This window comes from Ruditapes philippinarum, unplaced genomic scaffold (genome assembly GCF_026571515.1).
Source record: "Ruditapes philippinarum isolate M1 unplaced genomic scaffold, ASM2657151v2 ctg1164_1_1_1_1, whole genome shotgun sequence".
NCBI classification, from domain to species: Eukaryota; Metazoa; Mollusca; class Bivalvia; order Venerida; family Veneridae; genus Ruditapes; species Ruditapes philippinarum.
Genome location: NW_026862141.1, coordinates 104,138 through 128,756, shown reverse-complemented (window position 1 = coordinate 128,756; position 24,619 = coordinate 104,138). Strand labels below are relative to the sequence as shown.

Sequence of the window (24,619 nt, the reverse complement as noted above, 5' to 3'; positions counted from 1 at the left end):
CGGAAGAAAGACCTTGACCATGGACCTGAATTTTGCGTGTGACATACCACCCAAACATGGTGAACATTTGTATCAAACCAAAGATTTTGTACTCCTTCAAAGATTGAGCAAGATGTAGACCAGACAAATCTTGACAACTGATGGATGCACATACACCAAACCGCCAAAAGTTAAAAGTGGCAACAATCGGCCTGAACAATTTAAAAATCCTCTGACCACTAAGCATTAGCAAGATACAGCACCAACAAATTTTAATATTGTTATCTGACCTTTGACCTCTTCTGACCTTGACTATCATTTTGTGCGAGACAACTCAACTCAACACAGAGAACATTTGTGCTAAGTTATATTAAAATCCATCTATGTAGATAATAGTTATACTCGCAAATGAATGTGTTTGATCTCTAAGTGTGACCTTAATGTTAACCACAGACATCTGAATTTTTTGCATGACACTGCCTTACTATGGAGAGAATTTGTCTCCTGTATATGAAAATCCCTCCATGCATGTGGAAGCTGCACTCTGGACATGGATTTTGCACTGACCTCCAAGTGTGACCTTGACCTTTAAGGTGTGGACCTGGGTTTTGTGTGCAACACACCATCCCATCATGTACCAAAGTATTTTATAATCCGAACGAGCAAGATACAGCGCAAACAAAAAAATTAATATTTTTATTTGACCTCTTGTGACCTTAACCTTCATTTTGCGCGAGACAACTTGACTCAATATGGAGAACATTTGTATTAAGTTATATTAAAATCCATCCATGTATAGAAGTTATACTCGAAAATGAATTTTTGAATGTTTTATTTTGTTACTTGACCTTTGAGGCTTTGACCCCTTAGTACAGTGGAAGTAAAGACATGGGTTTTGTGCTGACCCCAAAGTGTGACCTTGACCTTTCAGCGGCCGACCTGGCTTTTTGTGTAACACCCTATCATAATGAACATTTGTACCAAATTATTTTGAAATCTTTTAAAGAATGAGCAAGATATAGACTGGACAAATCTGGATGCAAGAACAGACGCACAGATGCACATACACCAAATTTAAAGCCAAAAGTGACAACTAAATCAAACTCGCCGCAAGCAGGCTTCACAAAAATAAACAAGCAAAACCCCAAGATGCAGAACTAACCATGCTGACAAAAATCCCTGCACATCTACACATGCTGACCAATATTCTTGTAAAGTTTCATGAATACTGGTTAAATTATTTTTGAGCTACACAATATACAAGTTGAAAATTGCAAATTTTTACTATGACAAGGGCAATAACTTACAAAACCCCAGATGCATAACTTCAAATGATGAATAATATTCCTGTAAAGGTTGTTGACTAGATCAAGGTTTTTTAGAGGTACATGTAACACAACATTTTGGAACAGTTTTTACTAAGTCAAAGGCAATTTCTCTGCAAAGACTGAAAAATATGCAACAAACCCCTAGGTGCACAAATACACATGCTGCCAAATATTTCTGTAAAGTTTCATGACTCAAGGCCAAATACTTTTTGGACTACGCACAACCCAAGTTGAAAATTGCAAATTTTACTAAGTCGAGTAAAAAACGCTGAATGAAAAATACTGAGTAAATGTGCAAGCAAACTCCCAGGTACACTACTACAAAAGCTGAGCAACATTTCTGTAAAGTTGTAAAAATGACCACTAGACTCAAGTCCAAGATCAGTTGTTACCAAGTAATTTGACACGGCCAAGGATCAAATAAGCGACGCCTGGGTTACCTAATTGGCCAAACAAGAGAAAATCTATGAAATATTAAATACCCTCAGTACTTTCAGGTGATTTTTCTGGTGTTATTTGTGGAATACCAGAGTACTCAGGTGGTGGAACCTTCATACCAAATGCACTTCCTAACATCAAGTGTATAGCAGCATTAGTTGCAGCTGCTTGTGCTGATGTCTCTGTAATAACAAACAACTTTTATAAACATCAAAAACACTATAACAAGTTAAAATCATTTAAAGCTTTTCCCTTCACATTTTATAAGCATATAAAATAAAGATACACCCAGGAAAGGAAATCATAATTTATAAGCTGCTAGTTCTTTATTCATAAATAAAAACAGTCATGACAAGTTTCCTTTCAATTTGAATAATTCTTATTATGGTTCACAATTCTGCCAATTAGTTTCAATCTCTTTTGATCTGTCCAAAAGAAATAACCCTGACACAAAATTGCTAACAAACAGACGGACGACCAGATACATTACAATATATGCCGAAATTTTTCAGGTGTATAGTATGTAAAATTACAAAGGACAATAACCGCAAATGTGAGTTACATCTCTTCTTCCCCAATGAGATCTATTCAGTTTCAAATTGATACCTCCAATATATTCTTAGTTATTCTCAAGACAAAATTTAAAAATATGAAAAATAATAATAATTGAAAACTTATGTAAATCATGAGTTATAGTTCTTGGAGATTCACTTTTTATGAAAGTATTATAATAAATGTAGGATTGAGACTGACCATCTTTAGACTCAGGTTTTTCTTCAGATTTTACATCTTCAGTTGAGGTAAACTCACTACATGGTTCATCCACCTCCATCGCTCCATCCTCACCCGGGCTCGCCATTACAACGCTCTTTATACTCTAACCTTACCTGAAATACATAGTTCCAAACCATTGCTTATATGACAGTCCAGAACAAAACTTGTAACACCAATCTTCATGACCTTTATTACACATCCAAGGGGCTTTTCAAATACCACCTTAACAATAAACTGGCAAGCCAACTTCTATTTTTAACTGGCCTATCCCATATCAACATATTTTTGTCAAAATTAACATTAAGTAACTTAAAATCTTAAGCTGTTAAAGTTTGGTACACATTTTGTTAAAACTTCACCCTACATTCAATTTATAAATTTGTATAGAATTCTGATATATTAACATTAATCTATATGATAAAAAATCAATACAACTCTACAGAGATATATAACTTGCTAGACATATAATCAAAACCTATATAAAATGTTCTGCTGTCCTGCTAAACATAACTAGAAATGCCACTGTCATGGCTTGAATACCCCTGCATACCACTTTGTCAGAATCAACAGTGGTCATTTAGAGCTCAAGGACAACCTCCCAGCCAAATCTGAGGTTAGTAAGCCAGTGCATTGCTAAGTTATGTGTAGTGGCAAAGATCAAAATGACCTTTACCTTTGACCTACTGTGAAAATGTCAAAATTTATACACTGCATTCTTAATAATCATGACTACCCTTCATGCCAAATATGAAGACTGTGAATCAAAGGATTCTTAAGTAATTGGGCAGACAGACAATTTTTTTAATCAAGGCCCCGTGACCTTGACCTTTGACTTGGTGACCCCAAAATCTACAGAGGTCATCTAATGGTCATGACTAACCTCCATGCCAAATATGAAGACTTTGGGTCAAAGGATTCTTAAGGTATATGGCAGACAAGGAAAAACTGACGGATGCCTGACGGCCGAACAGACAAGCTGATTCCAGTATACCCCCTTACAACTTGGTTGTGCCTGGGTATAAAAACATATTTTATAACCAAATTATTCATCATAACATGGCATTTATAACCATTATTCAAGAGGTTCATAAAATTAAACTGATATTCATTTGCAATATTAGTCATAAGAAGTTACAAAATTCATGCATTAAAAGACTGGATAAATCTGGAAATAAAGTAACAGTATCTTAAATCACTTACATCCTACAAAAGAAGAGAGGATTAGTTGTTTACAACATCAAGATATTGTAAAATATGGCTCAATTTATACAAATATGCTGAAAATAACTGTTATCAAATACTTATGTCTTTACTTATCTATTTGACATTACAGTTAGCTGATATTATAGTATGATTACAACATTTATGAAGGTAAATGAGTTACTGATTACAAGAATTAAGAGCATACCTGTATTTCTCCACTGGCCCCTACTCCAACACTTAATGTTTACTAATCTCTTTTACAGTAAAAAAATAAACAAAATACATTATGTTCACTTCTTTTAAAACAAAAACAATAAATTTCTATACTGAGTAATTGCATTTACAAACCTTGACAGCATGTATTTGAAAATTCCACGGCTAACTTGTCAGCATGTGTTTGAGAACTCCATGGCCATCTTTACTACTGGTAGTGAGTATCCCATTTTTAAATACTTATTTTTATTCAATAATATCTCAAATTTTCCATTTATATCTTTTTCAATTTAACCAATTTTCTGTTTGAATCTCTTTTCAATAATATCTCAATTTTTTTATTTAAATTTTTCATTCAATTATATCTTAAATTATCTATTTATATATTTATTCAAAAATATCTTAATTTTCCACACTAAACAAAGACAATGATTGCCAAATCAAACCTGGTCTGTCTATAATTAAACAGTACCATTTTTATGATTACAAATGGAAATTATGTGCGAAGTCTTTTAAAAATAAAATATACTAGAACTATGTCCAGTAAAGGCAAATATTACACTGTTTTTGATAAAGTAGTAAAAAATCATCAACTTCAAAAGCTGTTAAGCATATCAATCCAGTGCTTTGCTAAATCAATGCCAAACGCGTCTTTTATAAGTTGCAGTTTTTAAACTTTACCAAAAACTTGTGTATGATTATATAATACAAACACTTATCGCATAACTTACCTTTACAACAAGTATACAAAGCTATAGAATAGTTCCCAGCATTCCCAGTCTAACCTTCTCACCTGTATGACTAAAATCAGTCTACATCAGTATGTAAATTTAAACCTTCAAAAATAAAACCTTTTAAGTTCTACAAAAAATAATTACAAATAATTCTATTAAGAAAATTGAAAATAGTTCTCTTTAAGCTTTGTTCAGTTTATTACCCATAAGGAACACATCACCTTAATGTCGCTTAAAACTCATCTCTGGTCTTGAATCTCAGGTTTCGAGATTGTGACTTCAATCATATGTCAAAATACTGAATTCAGTATATGATTATCTAATGTACAGTGTGAAAAGTAAGACATTGTCATGTGTATACATGACTGTCAGTATGCACTGAAATACAAATATTTCATGTTTATTTGGTTGGTTTTAATGCCAATTTTAACACATTTTAGTCCTATCTTGGTGCTTGGTCCACCTAACCAGCTTCCTGGATAACTAACCAGTTACATGTATTACCAAATTCTCACCAGCAGAGTAACTACTCACCTCTCATTATTACTGGATCAGTAGTGAGAGACAAATAACCATTAGACTCATATGTTCCAGATCAATCGTCATGAAGAAATTTCACCCCTGGATGACAAATCTGATACTCTCCCTATTTATCTAAGCCAGCCCACAGACTTTCTAACTATGACAACAATCATTACAAAGCCAGGTAGAATTGTATTCTATCAATCCCTGTATCTTGTATGAAATACATTTGTTTTAAAGTTTTATCAAGCTTCATGATGTGTTATGGTCCTTATTCTATTAGATCAAAATAAAGAATTCAAGAACAATCAAAAACAAAACTTTTTTACCTTTATGCTACAAACAGGTGTCTTATCCCCAACAAATGTGTCTTGCTGGTGAACATTTTTACATACATCTTCATGTAGTAATTTCAAATTACAATGTTATAGAACAATTAAGAAAATTAAGACTTAATTGGTCTTAGATCTCTATGTGTGGCCTTGACCTTTGAGCCTTGCAAAGTACTTACTCTCTTGATGGTGAGCATTTGTGCCAAGTTTAAAGAAAAAATACATCAAAGAATGACTAAATTATGATATGGACACCATTTTAGGACAAGCGTCCTACCAAAATATATGTTGTAGCTATTTATTTTATTTTCATTTCTTGAATTAAGGGCAATGCCTTAAATTAACTCTAAGACATTGCAAAACTAGACTTACATACAGACGAAGCAATCACTATTTGCCCACCCATGGGGACATAGAAATCAATGTTAAAATTTATAAAATAAGTATGCAACTTCAAAAGTTCAATGTACTTTACTTTTGAGTCATCATAAAAACCTACCTTGTTCCAAAACATGACCTCAGGTAACACATACAATTGAACATAGTCAAACAAATTTGATCTTTAAACTTGTCTTTAGGTACAACTGAAACTTTACATAGTTTACTGTAACAGAGGGTGAAGGAAACTTATAACAGGATTTGAGTAGAATCACTAACCTAATTGGGAGTAATTGCCCTTTTTCTCTTTTTTAAGAGAAATGAATAGATAAGCCATATAGACAGAACATATTACATACATATACTGGTATACAATACAACATAGAAAATAGAAATCTTACAAACCTGCCAAATCTTAAATTATAATAAAACCATGAATGTCAATACAAATAAGTTGTCAGCATGACAGAACCTACCTGTCTTCTGTAAGTTGTTCTCATTTCAGAATGTACAATGTGTTTAACATTTACTATAACCTTTTTCAAGAGATTTACAAAAATGTGATACAAAGCACAACATTATGATAATCAATCCATTTTATTTTGAATTAAATGTAAACAAAATAATCAAGGTAGGCAACAGGTCACATTTTGGGACCAGTTAAGACCCTGATAACCTACTTATTACTTTTACCTTACTTTTACCTCTTTTACAATTAGTAAATATTTCAATTGTTTTTTTATTTTGAAACATGAATAATCAAAAGCAAGCTGGTGAAGTCCTTTTTTTATGTAAAAGCCATCAAAAATTTTAAGCAATGATCAGGTTGAATGCTTGATATTCTCTCTCTTCAAAAAAAAAACCTTCACACAGTGGTTCAAACCCCAACAGGTCACATTTTCTTCTGACTTACAAGCATTGAAAAAGCAAGTAATTAATCTAGGATGATGTAAATTTGTAAATACTCAATATCGAAATTTAGTGTTTTTGAAGAACAAGTATTCTTCTAAAAAAATAATGAATTAAGTTTTATGCTATTTATTAAATGTTGAGTGTATTGATAATTTGGTACATAATGTATTGGTCTTAAAGTGTCTGAAAATCAAAACTTACAAAAACACTGCTAGTTAGACCATGTGCTCGACTAGTATGAGTGCTAGATAGTAAAGAGTCTACATACTGCAGAAATATTTAATGTTCACAAAAGAAAATTCGTGGTTCCTGGACAGGGACCTCAAATACACATGCAGCCAGTTAACCAAGTGTTACTCTGACCTTGTGGTGTGTAAGAGAGACCATTCTTCAAACACTACATTAGCAGTTAAGCTATTAAGCAAAGGAGACCAATGTTGTCACATGTTCACTTTTTATGTCTAAGACTACATAATAGATTTCTTTGGATTGTTTTTAAGGCATATTACCAATTAAGTATAACCACAGATCTTCCACAAGCAACATGGATAGCTAAATCAACAATAGCAAGTCTTTGACAAGTGTTCATAGGTCAGCCACTATAACTACTCAGCCAGTGAGGCCCTTTTGTATAGTAATTATATTCATATGCTTTTCCTGGACATAAACATATGTATACAATTGTGTATATTTCCATTTGTCTCATGTAAAGAAGTTGTACTGATTACAATATAGTTTAAAGTCAGTAACAAGATTAAAATCACCTCATTACAACTTTTTCAGTAAACATTAGAAAAGATAATTGAAAGATCTATTATTAATTCCAGACACTTACAACCAACACATCTATATACATTTATCACATCTCAAGTTGTCTATATGACTATCACAAATTACTATATATTATCTATAAACATTGCATTTGACTGCAGTAGTGATTAAGTGCCATACCAAAGCCTTTAGAGAGAACAACAACAACAAATGTGTCTGATACATCAACATGGAGGTCTTTTTCAGGCAGACATATCTATGAATATTCACTGTTGTCAACTGACACATATCTCCAAACATATTTCCTCTGAAAATTAGTATTAACAAAATAAATACACCTCAGTTTTTATGTGGCAAAAACTTTTTTCGATGCAATTTTCCTTACAACTTATTTAAATAAACATTATTGAAAAGACTAAACCTAATAAACTGAAAGTATGAAAGTGACATAAAGAAAGACTTACCTTTTTAAATTTATGACAACCATCCTTGTTTTTGTCTGGCATGAAAAATCAAGCATTGTTCAAATACTTGAGGCTACTAGATACTACATCTTACTCATATCCGGTTATGTCAACATCTCCATAATGTTAATACATCTAATTCCTAAATGATCCTTTATATGATTGTATTATTTTAATGTATGTAAAGATCAACTCTTCAGCAGAATATATGAAATTTTAGTCAAGTTACTGAATCTTCATGTTTCATGTTTTCGTATAAGCCACCAACTCGCTATACTGCATGGAGTTGGTGCCCACTAGAACCTGAATAAATTCCAGTTCTGGTGGTGTACCCAAAGCCATTTTCCAACAATATAGACAATTATTTATCATTTTAACTTAAAACACTGTTTGGATGATTTCTCAAGTTGACAAAAAATATCCCCAATTTCAGAAATAATTTTAATTTGCACACCAGTGTGAATTCTATAATATATAATGGAAATGAGTTGAACTCTAATTCTATTAAATGTATAATTCATGCTGCATGTTTGACTCAGACAAACACACACTCAAAGAAAATTTTGCAACTGATCGGTCAAATTTTGTTGTCTGAGAAACTGCAATTTGACCAACAAAATTTATGCAAAAGTCATGACCAAAAATGAAATATCTTCTGTTTCTTGCATTTCACATGACATGACAATTATTTTACTTTTTTATGTTATATGTTATCAACAAAATACTAGCATATGTCCATATATGACATTTATACGCCCACTTAACTTGCTTTCATATTGGCATATTTAAATACTTTAGGATATTTAATGAACACATTGTCAAATTCAATATATGTTTATATAGAAAAACTCCAGGATTTCCATCTTTTTCAATCTGATTAAAAGTTGTGTCAATGAATATAGGTGACAAAATAGTTTTGTCAATGTATAAATAAGTGACAAAATACTATCTGATAAATATTGAATTTCATATTGTCTTTTCAAAAATGTTTTCTATATAAATTTGTTATTAGAGTTTGAAAACCCAACCTGTGTAAGAATGTCACCAAAATGTTACCAAAATGTACATGTATGCAGAACAGAAGATATTTTATTTCCATTTACATGACATGTAAGCTTGAGCATCATTTGACCTACCGTGGTATCTGCTTGAACATCCAAGTATCTAAGATTCTGTAAACATGTACTAAACACTGCATTAGAACATTAATACTGTCGTTAACAACACATGCCTGTTATATTATCTGAAAAACAAAAACAAATGCCTAATAAAAGTCATCATTTCAATCGTTAACACCGTGAAAATCACATCTCACACAGCCATCTGTCTTCTGATCACATTCTACACTTGTTGCTTGCTCTGTAACATCATCTGAAATAACTTTATTATAAACACACCCTTTGATTCTTTGTTTTTTCTTAATTGAATCCTGTTCATTTAATATCTGATTTACTCTTAAACTATTTTAAATAATTTTCTGCAACACCAGGGTCCTTCAACAACAGACTGGTGAAAATGCCCGGTCGGGCTTATAAATGTCTTAAACAAGAGCTGTCGGTAGGACAGCAACGCTAGACTATTCTTAGTGCAGCCTTGATAGTAAAAAAAGCCTTGATTAAAAGGTAAAATTTTCTCAGTAAGAAAAAGGCTAAATTTTTCTTTAAATCCATATTACAGTTATAGGCAGTGGAGAGAGTCCTATTATGCTATCAAAGAAGAGTATAAAATTTCAACATGTTTCAAAGCCTTAAGAACTTTGAAAATATTTGAGGTATTACAGAAACTTTAATGTAAATTTTAAGTCGAAAAAGGGGCATAATTCTGTCAAAATGCTTGATAGAGTTACCTCCTCCTTTTTACAGGTTGGGGTCATGATGGTGAACAAGTGTGCAATGGTTCAAAGCCATATGTCAATGGACTGTGAAAATATTTGAGGTATTACAAAAACTGTAACGTAAATTCCAAGTCGAAAAAGGGGCATTATTCTGTCAAAATGCTTGATAGAGTTACCTCCTCCTGTCTACAGGTTGGGATCATGATGCTGAACACTGCATTGGGGTCATGATGGTGAACAAGTGTGCAAAGTTTCAAAGCCATATTTCAATGGACTTTGAAAATATTTGAGGTATTACAAAAACTTTAACATAAGTAGTTACGCCGACGCTGACGCTAGGGTGTCTACATAGCTCTACTTATTCTTATCGAATAGTCGAGCTAAAAAAATGATATTTCTAGAAAAGAAATAAAGATATTTCTTTTAAACTTTGTTTGTTTAATGAGAATAATATTTGACATATACGGAAAGAAAAATATTTGGCTAAGTACTGTCACTTTTGTCACAAGAATGTTACGTATGCAAAGTCAATGAAAGTGTAAAACAAAATAGGTTAAATAACTTCTTTATACTCTAGTTCATTGCGCCAACCTCTGTCAGCATACATTTCCATCAGGTTTAAGAGAAAACTTCAAAGTATAATGTTCAGTGTCAAAGAATTGTCAAAATATAAATGTCAGAAACAGAATATTTAATCCCAAATTATAGAATAAAGGTATCAATTGGCGCAATAATCTAGAGCAAAATGAAGTTGTTGGAAACATTTCTATTTAGAATTTTACATTACAATATAATTTTTATGAACTTCAAATATTTTGTTTCTGGAAAATGGGAAAAAAGGAAATAATTCTAAGAAAATAAAAGATAACCAAAATATTTTGATTTTGATTATATCATATCTCAATGCTTAATAAACAAAACAAGTGAGAAAGAAACATATTAATTATTTTTCTAGAAATATGATATTTCATGTCTAAGCCCGATGGGAAATTTCCACCGGGCCTGTTCAAATGGAAACAAGACACTTCATCACCCCCACCCCCAAAAAATCAGTAAGACACTTCACCCCTCATGCAATTATAAGCACCTAGGCTAGACGGGTTTTCACAAAAAAATTGATTAAATGACCAGGGATTGTCCTAGGGCGCGATATCCGCGATTTTTCGCACGGACACTGCAAAATTCGCATCGAAAATCCTTAAATGGGAGAATTTATCGCACCGTTACCAGCCGAATGAAATTCCGCTAATTTAGTACTTTCTGACCTAAAGCGCTTTAAATCAACGTCGTCTGGACGATTGCCAAGCGTCTAATATACGCCCTCTTCCTTTTATAAGCGTTTTTCTGTTGTGATCAATATGGCGAAGCCGGACAAGCAGAAATCTCTACTTTCGTTCCTAAAATCATCAAATTCAGATGTAAATAATAATTTTGATGGCGAAACACCATCATCGCCGAAGAAAGCGAAAATAGCAAAAGCAGTATTCCAACACAAATGGCTAAAGTCCTACTTCTGGTTGAAATTTGACGATAACAAAAATGAGATGTATTGCGATCTTTGTAGAAATTTACACTATTGTAATACCATGGCCCTGGGAACCAGTAATTTTAAGACCACAACCCTCCAGAGGCATGCTGCAAGCAGTGATCACCTCTCTGCAGTATCAAACAAGTCACACAGACAGCAATTTAAGGAAGCTGTGCTCAATGCTGATAGCAAGGAGTCTAAGTCGATAATGTTGGTTATGAAGGTTGTATATTGGTTAGCAAAAGAGTGTATTCCTCTTACAAAATATTCAAGTTTAATGGAACTTCTTCAGTTTTTAGAGACTCCAAATATGAGTGCACTGAAAGTTGGTGAGAAGGTAAATTACTCCAGCTATGCGACATTTTGTGTGCCCTATCTGATCTTATTGACAATGATGTGACGAAAAAACTACAAAAATCACCAACCATAACAATTTTAACAGATGAAAGTACTGATATTGTTGTGCATCATAAGTTGTGCATCAGTGCTAGGGTGGTAGACCCAGTCGACTTGAAACCTTCAACTTTATTCCTGTCTGATGTGAGAATTACCTCTGCTACAGGAGAGGGTATCTTCACTGCGCTTGAACAGCATCTTGGTGAAAGAAACATACAGATGTCAAAGGTGTCAGGTGAGTTTCAACAATAAATCTTCAGAGTCTCAGTCATAAAAGACTCAAATGTCAATATTTCAAGCTGTCAGGTCTTTTGAGATAAAAAAGTTCACTCTATCTTGAATTATATTTTATTATTATAGGAACAATTTGATTGAATTATTTGGTATATTTTTTAGGACTTGGTACAGATGGTGCTGCTGTTATGACAGGGAAGAAAAAAGGTCTTACAGGTCGTTTCTTGGAGTTGAACCCTCACCTTATCAACACTCACTGTTCAGCTCATAGACTAGCCCTTTGCACCGAACAAGCAGCTGAGAAAATTCCAGGTAATAAATGTTTTTGAATTTAGGCCACAAATATATCACAATGGACAATAAAAGAGGTCAGCTCAAATGTTATGAAGTTGAACATAATCATATACTTATGTAACACTGCATGTCCAGTCCTTAATCCTTGGTTGAGATTGAAATTACAGGAAGGTCGCATACATTCTTTTGCCATTTTGCTAACTTAAATGGTAAATGTTTTATTTTTCCTTTTTGCAGCAATGAAGTATTATCAGCAGATCTTAGAGTCTATATTTTACTACTTCAAAAAGAGCCCAGAAAGATGTGACAAGCTTGAAGTTGTGCAAAAAGTGTTGAATGATCCATGTTTGAAATACAGAGAAGTTCACCAGGTAAGTTTCAGTTTGAGTTAGCTTTTGCAAGGACTTGTCGTGTTTGCACAACACTCCTCCCTACCTATTCTTAGACTTTTATACCCCTTTCTTGCTTTGAAATCAATTGTACAGCTACATGTATAGAGGGTATACTGCCCATAAATATTCTTAATAAAACTCAGTTTTCTATTTTCTGTACTTTGTTTCATGTGCATTCCTTCTAAAGATCAACATTTATTTGGAAACAATATATTGCTTTTTTATTACAGGTGCGATGGCTATCCTTTTATGAGGCGTTAGATGCAGTCTATCGAACAATGGACTCCCTGCTATCCTTATTCTCAACTTGTAATGATGCTAAAGCTATGGGCTTCAAGAAGAAGCTTGGTGAAGATTTCTTTGTCTATACAACCTACTCCATGATGGATGTCCTTCGTCCTGTTATGGCATTAAATCTATTCTTTCAGAAGAAAGATGTAGATATTGGCTGTGTTCAGGTAAGGTTTGAAGTTTTCAGGACTTACTAGAAGGCTGAAGCTTACCATATGAAGTAATATTTGAATCTTTGTGTTGAAAAACAGAATACAATTTTTTTTTCAGAACGGTAGCACTCTTGATAAAAATAAAGTCATGACCAATTTTTACACGATAATACTTAAATATTAAATTATTTTGTTTTCTCAATCTTATTCACAGTTGTCAGTGGATGCATGCCTTATTGAGCTTAACAAGATGCTGAAAAAGGAAGAGTTATCTTGCCCATTTCTACAAGCTCTTACCGAAGATATGAAGGACAATGTCTACAAAGGGCAACATCAGATAACAAAATCAAAGTACAATTCAGTGACCTGCAGAGAGCAGTTCATCACTGCCCTGATTGACAACATATCAGCCAGGTAACCAAGATTTGAACAAATTCAGATCTGTTTGTTGACTTGATCAAGCTTTTTTTTAAATTTATAAGTATGCCATCACTGTTAGTTGAAGATGCAAAATAAAGATAACAGTATGAATGCTTGACCATTTGTGCACATATGACAGATTAGTAAAATCAAACAAAACTCTTTAAGTACAACTGATATCAGCAATTTTATTTCAGGTTCCCAGACAAGCATATCATGACCAGTTTTTGTGCTTTGAGTCTCAGGCCCATAACATTCCTTGATGGTGAAGAGTTGGAATCCTGGGGAAAGGATTCACTAGAGGTTCTCATAGATCACTTTGGAGCAACACAGTCTCACAGCTATGAGGATAGCAGTGGAGTGAAAAGGGTTGTTACATCAGACCCAGTAATAGATGCCACCAGTACAAGGACAGAGTGGTCACTTCTGAAGAAGACTGTGAAACTTCAGCAATATCCAAGACACAGTACACATGAACTCTGGTCATTGATAGTAAAATTCCATAATGAACAGTTTCCAAACCTGTTGAAGTTGGCAGCTCTTGCACTTACACACCCTGTGCACACAGCAGACTGTGAGAGAGCATTTTCTGCCCAAAATTCAGTGACCACCCCATTGAGAAATCGCCTAACCCCAGAACATTGTGGTCAGCTAATGAGAATCATGATTCAGGGTCCAAAGCTGCAAGAGTTTGACTTCAAAGAAGCTTTGTGTTTATGGCAAAAGGCAAAATCCAGAAAAATCTTCCAGTAAATTGTAATCCTGCCCGCAGCCTAGTTGACAACACTGCCTTAAACAATGACAATTATGACATTCATTGAAAATTCCTGCTTGTTAATACTCAACATGCATCATGCTATAATTTTAACTTAAGTTAATGGAAAATAAAATTTGAGTATACTATATACATGTACTAGTCAAAATTGTTCTAGTCAAATGGTATTATATATTAAAATGGTTGAATTTGATAAACTCTTATTTCTTAAATTGAAAATCTCATAATTTTTTTATAAATGGGAGAATTTCTCTCACAGAAATTAGAAATCTCTCACAATATTTTTGCAAATGGGAGAAATTCTCTCATGGAAAATTTGAGCTAGGATAATCCCTGAATGACAATTTAAAAGTATGGAGTTACTGGTTTTAGAATATGAAAACACATTTTCCTTGAATTATAAAAATTGACTCTTCAATAAATTTATGAATTACAAACATGCCAAGGTGCTCAGTGTCTGCGAAAAATGGCCTAGGGTGAACTGTCTGTAAATCCTTCTAACCTGGTAAAACACAGAAAAGATGGAAACTTAAGCGTCTATTAATTAAAGCGCAGATTGCTTTAAACATTGCACTGCCTTGAATCAGGATTCATCAAAATGAAACCCACTGCTGTAATTATCATTATATACCATTTCTTCAATATCTTTAAATAATTTTCTTACACGGCCACGACGTCGACGGCTGAAAACGATTCCCTTGAGAACGACAGCGTGTTCTTTTTAAATAACGAATTGGAACAACTAGTGCGATATACCTGAAACAACTTCCGATTTAAACATAAAGTAATTAAATAAACTAAAGAAAAAAGATAATGCCATACTTTTTACTGCCGTGGATTTGCTTAAATTTGTTGAGATAAACAGCTACATAAATTATAAAATTTAGTCGCCATTTTGGCCACGCGCACATTCGGAATAAGTCGGTTTTGTTTAAGGTTGAACATTACTATATGTAGAATGTAGAACACCGCTAATTATATTCATGCAACCTTGCATACGATTGGAATGTAAGCCTGGTGCCACTGCTCTGAAAGTGACTCATTAATCATATGAAAAGGTGACTTCACGTGCAATTTTTAAATATTTATAAAAACTGATTATTCCCTGATTCTCTAAAAGAAGCTTACGTTTTCCATATATACTCAACATCATTAATTCTGCGTCATCACTAATTTCACGGTAATAGCATATTTTCACGTGACCAGTGTTAGAATTGGTTAGAAATGACATATTTTATTCATACACCCTAAACAACAAAGTTTTTGTGCAAAATATTTTAAATCTCTAGATTTTTACACAAAACAGAACAAAATTTTACAAATTTCTGCTTAAAGCAACTCGTGCATTAAATGTGTGCGTATGTCTAAAATAATCTTGATTTTCTAAATGTTCTTGTCGGTTGAAAAAAATAAATTTTAGTTACAAAGAAAAGATAGTTTTAATATTTAAAATTAAGCAAAATAACATCTAGGAATTTTTACTGAAACATGAAAAAACTGAAATTTAAAACTATTAGCGCGATTTAAATGATGACACACTGTTTTCAAATTGGCCAACATATGGTCTGCATCTGGTACATTAAATTTGACTGAATATATTGTTGTTTCCTTGTGTCATGCAGTAGAAAATACCTATATGTTATAGCTTATGACAATTTTTGTACCATTAGTTTCTTTTGTTGTTTTCTTTCTCTTTTCAAAGCGTTAAGTACCGTGAACTTAGAGCCAGGAGAGCACAGTATACAAGACAATAAAGAATTGAGTCCGAGCAACTATTGGCATGATTAATAAAATCTGATCAATGTTGAGTCCGTACCATTAATGTCACACAGCACTTATTTGGCTATTAGAAGGCATAGCTAACAGATATAGATTTGAGTGATATATATATATATATGTTGGAATTTTAGATCAAAGAAAAGCTTTTGTAAATGTCATCATTTTTCATCATTTGTCAAATAAAAGTGTCCATCTTCTCAAATCTTATTTATCAAACAGAACGCAAGTAGAAAAAGCTGAGCGTACTATGTCACTTAGCAGGCTTACTTGGTTTCGGTAATTAAGAACACGTTTTCTTTTACTAGCGGACAATTCACCGCATTTTCATGTTTTGGTGCATTGTCGGTTCTAAACAATTTCAGTACATCCTCTTATCATTTCCATCAGAGTTTGAGAGGATCCCTGATAGAATCAATGTCTGATTTCTGGTCATTTACACACATTACAATTTATGACAAAGCCATTTAACATAATTATACATTTATGCAAGTTTTTTATAAATCTATATCATAGCAAAAATAGTACATTGGTATTAATATCCAATAACATTTTGATTACACTAAAATAACCTTATCCGTCTGTCAATGACATAAAATTTCTAAATTACGCAAAACTTTCTAAGTCTTAAAGGCAAACTACGCCTCACAAATGAATGAATTTTCCGTGCATGCATAATTTCTATAACATTTTGATAATGGTTTTCAGACATGTTAGATGCTTTTCACCTAAAGAAAATAACGCTGAATGTGCATTACTTTGTAGCTAAATATAAACAGAGCAGTAATTTTACTTCTATATTAAATACTAAATTACTGTAACAGTGCTAATAGCCAAAAAGCAACAGAAGGAAAACATGTATCAGAGAATTAGGGAATTAGCCAATGAGTTACTTTTTGACAATTTTAATAGGGTACTATAACTAAAGCTTTTGAGAAATAAAAATGAATGGTAAAAGCATGTACTGTATGGGGCATAATGGGCCTTTAAACAGGTAAGAGATTTTTATCTTAAAAAGACTGCATCAAAATTTATGACAAAATGTTAACTTTGGAAAAAAATATTGGGGAAACAGTTCATATTTAAAAAAAAAATTCAAAATAGTTATAATAGTCGTTCAGTTTCAAAGAAGTACTGTCCATTATCATATATTCTGCTGTTAACCACCGTATCATTTTAACGGTCTTCCGTGATATTGAGAATAAAATACTTACTGGATTCATTTGGGTTAAGTGAAACAAATTGTATATACCGCGTACATTTTCTTCTAAAATGATTTTTTTTGTCATCTATGTTACTAAATAATATTCAAGTACGTTATCCAGAAAAGAAAAGACTATAGTTAATGATATTTGCCTTTATACATAAACACGGTAACTTCTTGAAAAATATATATGTAAAGATGAAAGAAATCCTTTGAAATAAATATGATACACTCTATTAACTGTAGCAGCCCCACACTTTTCAGAGGAAAGTGGTATACTGTTTACATCTCCCGTCGCAGACATCTCACAGACAAGCTACATATCCATCAACATGGAATGATTTCAGTGGGTATAGCAATTTAAATATTTAAGACTCCATTTAGATTTTTGACATGACGGGACTGAAAATGTATGTTCGAGCTTAATGTTCTATTTGATGTAGACCTAGACCAATAACATGTGTGTAAAATGTCAGATCATTCGCTCACTCCGTTTTTTCCAGAATGATTATTCTAATTGTGAAAAAATGATCAAAAATTGAAAAGCGTTGTAACGCTTTTCACTCAAAATAGTAAAAATACGATTTTCAATTCATTCTGACTATATTTCTTCAATGTCGATTGCATATTTTGCTGTTTTAAGTGCTCTGTAGGAATTTCAAATTTAATGTTTTAATGCTTTTGGACCCAAAGGAAGTTCCTTTTAAAGGATAAAATAAATATTCATCAGTATATTTTTGTATTTTCATGTAGTTGGTTCTCGTCTAGCGTATGTTTACATTAGTCTATCAAATTGGGGAAAAAATGTGACATAAATAATGATAATAATGAAACGATAATTGTCATAGCGCAACAGTGCTGAAGACTTTTATACAAAAGATAGTCAACATTGTTGTTGATCATCTTGATGGAAACATTTGAAATCTGCAGCAAACAAAAGAAGTCACGTTTTTTACCCACTTTGCTCACATGGGTTAGGACAGGAGTCGCTAAGCAAGGCAAAATTTCTCCCGAGCATTGAGTTTAATGGCCATTAAATTATTTGTCTCTCACGCTGATTCAGCAGTCACTACTGGTTAGTTATCCAGCAAAGCCGGATCGGTTTATGATAGAAGTGTGATGAAATCGGAAAAAAATCTAAGTAAAAGAAATCAATATTTATTTTGAGGTCCATTTCCATACCCATATCTGAAGTATGACTCACGTTAAAAGAGTCGAAAAGTAGCAGTTGGTTAATAACAGCGTTCAGTTATTTTACTCAGTTATTTACTTATTGGAGCGGCGCTAAAATATCATCATTTTGCAGAGAGATGGGATTTATAAGTTTTCATAGTTTTCTGTCAAATATGCTAAATACTGTTTATTAATAAAATGTTCTTAAACTAAATATTCTGCATTTATGTTTGCCTTTTAAAGACATTGTGATCCTTGTAAGCGGATTTGAATACTAGATATATTAAACATTTTTAAGCATATATATATTCTATTTAACGAATCAATATGTTTGTAAAGTTCAAAATCACATGGACAATGATTTAACATCCGGGTACTACGGATTTTCCGTCTCATGATTACGCGCGTGATAAGACAATATTAACTTCCTGTAACTTCATTTAACAATATACTTTGTATTTCATTTCAAGTTTTGTAGTGAACATTGATATAACTGATATTTTTCAAAGGATAAAAATGTCTAATGTAAGTAAATGATCTCAGTTAAAATATACTATAATCTATATACATTTATTTCGGTTTATATTATACACGTACAAACGTTAACGTTCTTACCAAACACATATATTATATCATCGCTGGGGATGTCAATATCTTTTAAAAAAGATAATTGTACTTTAAATAGATACTTTTATAGATTGAGGTACTTTAAAATTATGTGCTTTAAAATGATGTACATTAAAATGAAGTACATGTACTTTAAATATTCATAGTAATTTGATCTGTATACATGTTTTTTTACATTTAAAGCTAATTATCACAACGTTTAATAGCAGACACTTTTTATCTAGTATCTGCATGCGCTCCATACATTCGGATGTGAGGTTTCACAGACAACCTCTGATTAAAGATTTAATTTTTAACATACATGTATTTACATGTCCACTAAGTAATCTTACGTGTCAAACTGCAGATAATTGTAATAATTGTTATATTTGTTGTAATTTATATTGTTTGTCAAGGATGGTAACTGGACTCATGGGTTATTCAACTGCTTTGATGATATTAGCATATGTATACTGTCATATTTCGTCCCGTGTGTCGTATTTGGTCAGAACGCAGAGAAAATAGGAGAAGGAAGTTGTTTAGTCTGTGGTATGTAGTCCTATATTACATGTTATAATTTAGTTCCTTGTTAATACCCATTGCAATATTTTATTTGTTTATTTTTTATTGGAAATCGATCGCCAAAAAACATGGATTATATGTCGTCTTTCCATCTGACACATGATACTATTGAATGTCCATCTGTATACTATACATATGTATTTAAGTGAGAGATGTTCTGTAAAAAATGGGAATAAGTATGACGGTCCCGACCAGAGAGGATAATGTAAAGTGATAAGAAGTCAGCTAAACTTACTATAAGACTTCTTTGTAATGTCAAATAAGTCATTTTGAACAAACGGTTGTAAAATATTTGATTCAATTTAAGTTTGCTTTATATAACTTCTATTGATATATTTTAGACAGTTAAACAAAGTTTAAACACATAGTTCGTCACAACATGCAGATGCATATACCCAAGTCGCATGTCTGAAATAAGTCCTCAGTACACGGTACCGTCTGGAGAGATGCTGTGTAAGCCTGGTCGTGCATGTTGCCACTTTATAGCGTTCTCGGTTGACTGATGTTGGCCACATATCCAATGTCGACGCTCTTTGACAGTGAAGGTGTTTCCGAAAAAATAAACACGTCGGGCTAACTACACTTCACTTCTTTTATCAAACTGATTGCATAACAGATAAAACGAAGAAAATCAGAATCCCGGTCCTTATCCCTCTTATAATCATAAGTATCGTCTTATACATTACACAGAGGCCTCTTCTCTCACAACATTTAGTAATTAATGTAACCGGGAAAATAAGTATATCAGTATACTGGGCCGAACACAATTCTTAATGGTCCGAACGCACACCAAATTAAATTGTCCTTTCTAAGCCGACCGAATAATATGTCAGGGTGTCGGGGTAACGTTGGCGGCAATTTCCGTTGTACTATGATCAGTATTGGATCGAAGTTGATTAGTCATGGCCGTTGTTGTTTTAAAACTATACGATAAAATATTGCTGTCTATATTATCTATTTCTAAGAAAATTATTTATTCCACATATAAACAGAGAATCATACCTCCCTGTAAAATATAATTGTAAAACTATTGAAATTTACTTTTCTATTTTTCAGGTTTGGTTTATTTCGTGCCAATTCTAAATCTTATTGAATGGGTAAACATTCGTGGAAAAATTCGAGAAAATAGTGGAATAATCGGCACACCTCTGAACGATTGTCTGACAATATTTTTCTGTCCTCTTTGTGCGCTTGCACAGGAAGGAATGGAAGTAAAAGGCATTCCTGGGCTTATGTCCATGAGCAGAAGTTAGGACAATGGAACCAGTCATTGTCGCTATAATGAGGAAATGCTTAGAGTGCTTTCCATTCGTTTCTGTTGACTGACTGTTTATGTGCTTCTGTTTATATTTTAAGATATAATATATTCCTTACATGTAACATTGTACAATGTAATCATCAGTGGAGATACATTTACCACATGTATTATGTTTTATAATATAATTATACAGATACATGTTCATACTTTTCTAAACGTGTGGTTGAATTTCTAGACCTTATTGATTGGTTTGAGCTGTTGTTTGCCTAGTAATTTTGGCATGTTATTATGCGAATGGTAAAAAAGCGGCAGTTGATTTTAACAATAATGAATCGATCATAGTTTCATTATACAAGTATTCTAGTTCTTTGTTATAGCACTCAATTTCTCAAACCAGTACACTTTACTCACGGATATGTAAATAATATTATAGATGTCACTTCAAGTAGCTAATGGAAAAATATTAAGAGGATATTTTTTCGTTTGAGTGAAATATGGAATATTATATGGAATGGTTACGAATCCCACTGCTTGCTACGCAACTGCAATTGTACAGCGCTTATTGCGTCTTGTTTTGCACGCGATATTTGGCGCCACATCACGTAAACGACTCTTTAGTATTAAACGTCTGTACAGGGTTAATAACTGAATTAAAGATATTGGTGTACGGTTGGATCATTATCTATCATTCTAGATAATATGTCGTGGCCACGAGTTACTAAGTCGTGGCCACGAGAAAGTTAAGTCGAGCACACGAGATAAATAACCAACCAGATTACACTATTTATATGAATTTTCCTAGTTAACTAAGAGATGTGCTATATAGATCTTTTTACAATACGATTCGATATTGCATTTCGCGCATGCGCATTCTGCGAAGGGCAAAAGCGCTGTAAAATTGAGAACAGTGTATGATACTTTAAGGTTTAAATAGTCGTGATTCCATTTTATGTCAACCAGAAAACAGTAATTTTGGGATGACTTAAAGCGGTAAGTACTTAAAAAGTTAATTGATATTAAATTTTATAACAGATATAATAAATATGCAGGACTAATAATCCAACGGTCAAATGGCGCACACAAAAGTCGCCTGTTTAAGGTATCATTAGACTACTTTTTCATCTGATCATTTTGATATTATGTATATATGTTTATGTCATACACTGTTCATTATTGTGCATGTTTAATGTCCTCATCGGCTTTAAAGCCTATTGGAATAAAAGAAAATGTCCGTGTCTACTATAATAAAAAAACTGTAAGGCTATGTCGCGCAAATATATCTAACGTCATAGTGGCACAACGTCACGCTAAATGGTAGCGTTTCAATATTAACCGCCCGTCCGATAAACAGGAAATTTCTTATTAACTAACTTTATTGATGTTTTTCGCATAACATTATTTTCTAACTCATTCAATAAATTCAATAAAGTACCTACACTCATTCATTATTCTCTGTTATGTATTTTTCTTTCAATGAGCGACCAGATGAATACACACAGGCTCATCTCATCTGGATGTAAGCTAGTCGCAATCACTTTTTATGTTTCAAATATTAAGATTTCCTTATCAGAAATTTGTTAGGAATGATTTTAGACTTTTTCTTTGGAAAAGAAAATATATCAAGCCGTCTGTGCCTTTTTAACATTTTTGCTCTGCTGAATGCGTTTCTTCTTTCTGATAAGGAAATAAGACCATAATTATCGCACAACACTGGCGAAATTTAATGTGAAGACAATAATACACAAAATGTTTCCTGAAAGTGGAGGCTTTTCTTTCCACAAAATATTTTCAAACTATACACGTGTGTTTTAATTGGTATATTAACAACGAATATCTATTATGCCACCAGCTAGAAAGATATTTATACCCGATGGTGCAGCATTGTTCAATTATTTATTTTTGACCTGACAAACATTTTTTCAGATATCTATCATTTCCTACATACAAATAATTCATTATGAGCTGACTGGGCAAATGGAAATCCACCAAGTAGAAAAATGCGCCGTACGTTATCATTCATATTCTAGCCAGAATGGGCATGGATGCTTACTTGACAACATATTACAACTTTTTAAAGTCAGTGGTTTCAGTAAATATGCATATATGTAAAAAGAAACAGTGAATTCGAGATAAGAAGCCGTACGTTATCACGATCAAACCGGTGGAAAATTCTTTCGCTTCGAATCTGGTGACGCGCATTTCATATGAACTACGGGACGAAACATCATGAATGTAATCATGTGTGCCAGGAAAATTGTGGAGAAGGTGATATGTACCTTTACACAAGAACATCACGAATTTCAGAGAAAAAAAAGGGATACCCTACTTTTTGGCTGCATCCGCCATCTTGTTTGTTTGGGTATCGAACGGCGTGATTCTCCCCCTTGGAAACTGGTAATATCTTTTTCATTTGATGCACGTCTGAGCCATAGGCCTAACTTGTGTGCAAGATTTCAGATTATTCGCTCACTCAATTTTTCTAGTATATGTGCAAAATGACCCAAAAATGAAAAGTGGTTAAACGCTTTTAACCCAAATCGGACAAGAATTACACAAAATCGGGATTTATATATTACATTGTAATTAAGATCCGTGACAAAATAGAGTTTATATCTAAATCAAATCTGAGTATATATATATTTATTATATACCTATAAATGAAATATTGAGAAATATTGATGAAATAAAATGCTTATTTTCATTTTCGTATTTTCACTGTAAAAAAAGTATTTTAGTGAAACATATTTTCCGTGTTTTCACTGGTGTCTTGCCGGACTACTTTCGTTTAAATTTTGCCAGTACACACAATTTAAGGACTAGTCTTCCAAACTGAAATTTAAAAATAGAGACAAATGTATATCAGGGCTGGGAATCAAAACTGCGTCGTATCCTACAAAATGTAAACAAACGCCGCCATCTTGGAACGAAAAACGTATGTTTTTGTTTATAACTCTTTTTGTTGGAAATGACTGAAAACAAGATATATGTATTAACACGCTACACTATTTTCCGTGTATAAAATATATCATGTATTTACAGAAAAAAATTGAATATCCTCTATATTTTTTAACATCTTTTGCATATGTGTCCGTTTTAAATGTTCATGCAGTTTATTTATGTAAGAATGTACTTTTTATGTGTTTAGGTGTTAGGACCTCAGTGGAGCTCCTTTAATTAAATACCTTAACAAACTTATATATTATAAACCGTTTTTAACTTGAAGGTCCCAGCTTCTTTCAATATTTCATTTTGATACCACTTCCAATTGCTCTTGCGTTTTAATGCTCAAATGCCGAATAGAAACTGTTTCGCGCATGTCATGTCACGTGATGATGTGCCAACCACGTTAACTTTTTGGTCATTCTGAATAATCCAGGCGGGGAACAATAGTTTCATGTAATTACATAGCAAATTTAATCATGTGACTGACAAGAGATCGAAAATGTTTTGCTGGCGTCTTTAACGGATTTTTTTAGTAAAGTTTTTTAGGTGAGAATCAATCAGTGGTTAAACATATAAGATTGTCCCCGAGCGCTCAAGATTCATGGTCGAGTGATTTTCGATGCACTTTACTGGTAGCTACATTTGCGCTAAGTTTGTGAGATGGATGTTACGGTAACGAAAGTATGGGAGGTTTGGAATTGTTTCTTTTATTT

The 24,619-nt window shown here is 32.9% G+C and overlaps 2 protein-coding genes and 1 pseudogene across 5 annotated transcripts in view; 2 read left to right on the top strand and 1 right to left on the bottom strand.

Moving 5' to 3' along the window:
- Positions 1-15,296, bottom strand: part of LOC132718079 (uncharacterized) — a 49,628-nt gene extending 34,332 nt beyond the window's left edge. For 2 of the 4 annotated variants that reach the window (XM_060701707.1, XM_060701710.1), the window contains exons 1-3: positions 15,187-15,296; positions 2,499-2,632; positions 1,790-1,927 (exon numbers count right to left, since the gene is read on the bottom strand). In XM_060701707.1, coding sequence (XP_060557690.1) covers positions 1,790-1,927; positions 2,499-2,604 — 244 coding nt within the window. In that variant the 5' untranslated portion in view covers positions 2,605-2,632; positions 15,187-15,296. Of the gene's footprint in view, positions 1-1,789; positions 1,928-2,498; positions 2,633-7,764; positions 7,892-9,184; positions 9,292-15,186 lie in introns of all 4 variants that reach the window. The other 2 variants (XM_060701709.1, XM_060701708.1) reach the window with 2 other exon arrangements.
- LOC132718081 (zinc finger protein 862-like) lies at positions 11,012-14,703 on the top strand (annotated as a pseudogene).
- Positions 15,297-18,882: 3,586 nt separating the features above from the next.
- LOC132718078 (uncharacterized) lies at positions 18,883-21,179 on the top strand. Its single transcript, XM_060701706.1, has 3 exons — positions 18,883-19,042; positions 19,540-19,672; positions 20,762-21,179. The coding sequence occupies exons 1-3, from the start codon at positions 19,034-19,036 to the stop codon at positions 20,956-20,958; spliced, it is 339 nt and encodes a 112-aa protein (XP_060557689.1). The 5' UTR covers positions 18,883-19,033; the 3' UTR covers positions 20,959-21,179.
- Positions 21,180-24,619: the final 3,440 nt, after the last annotated feature.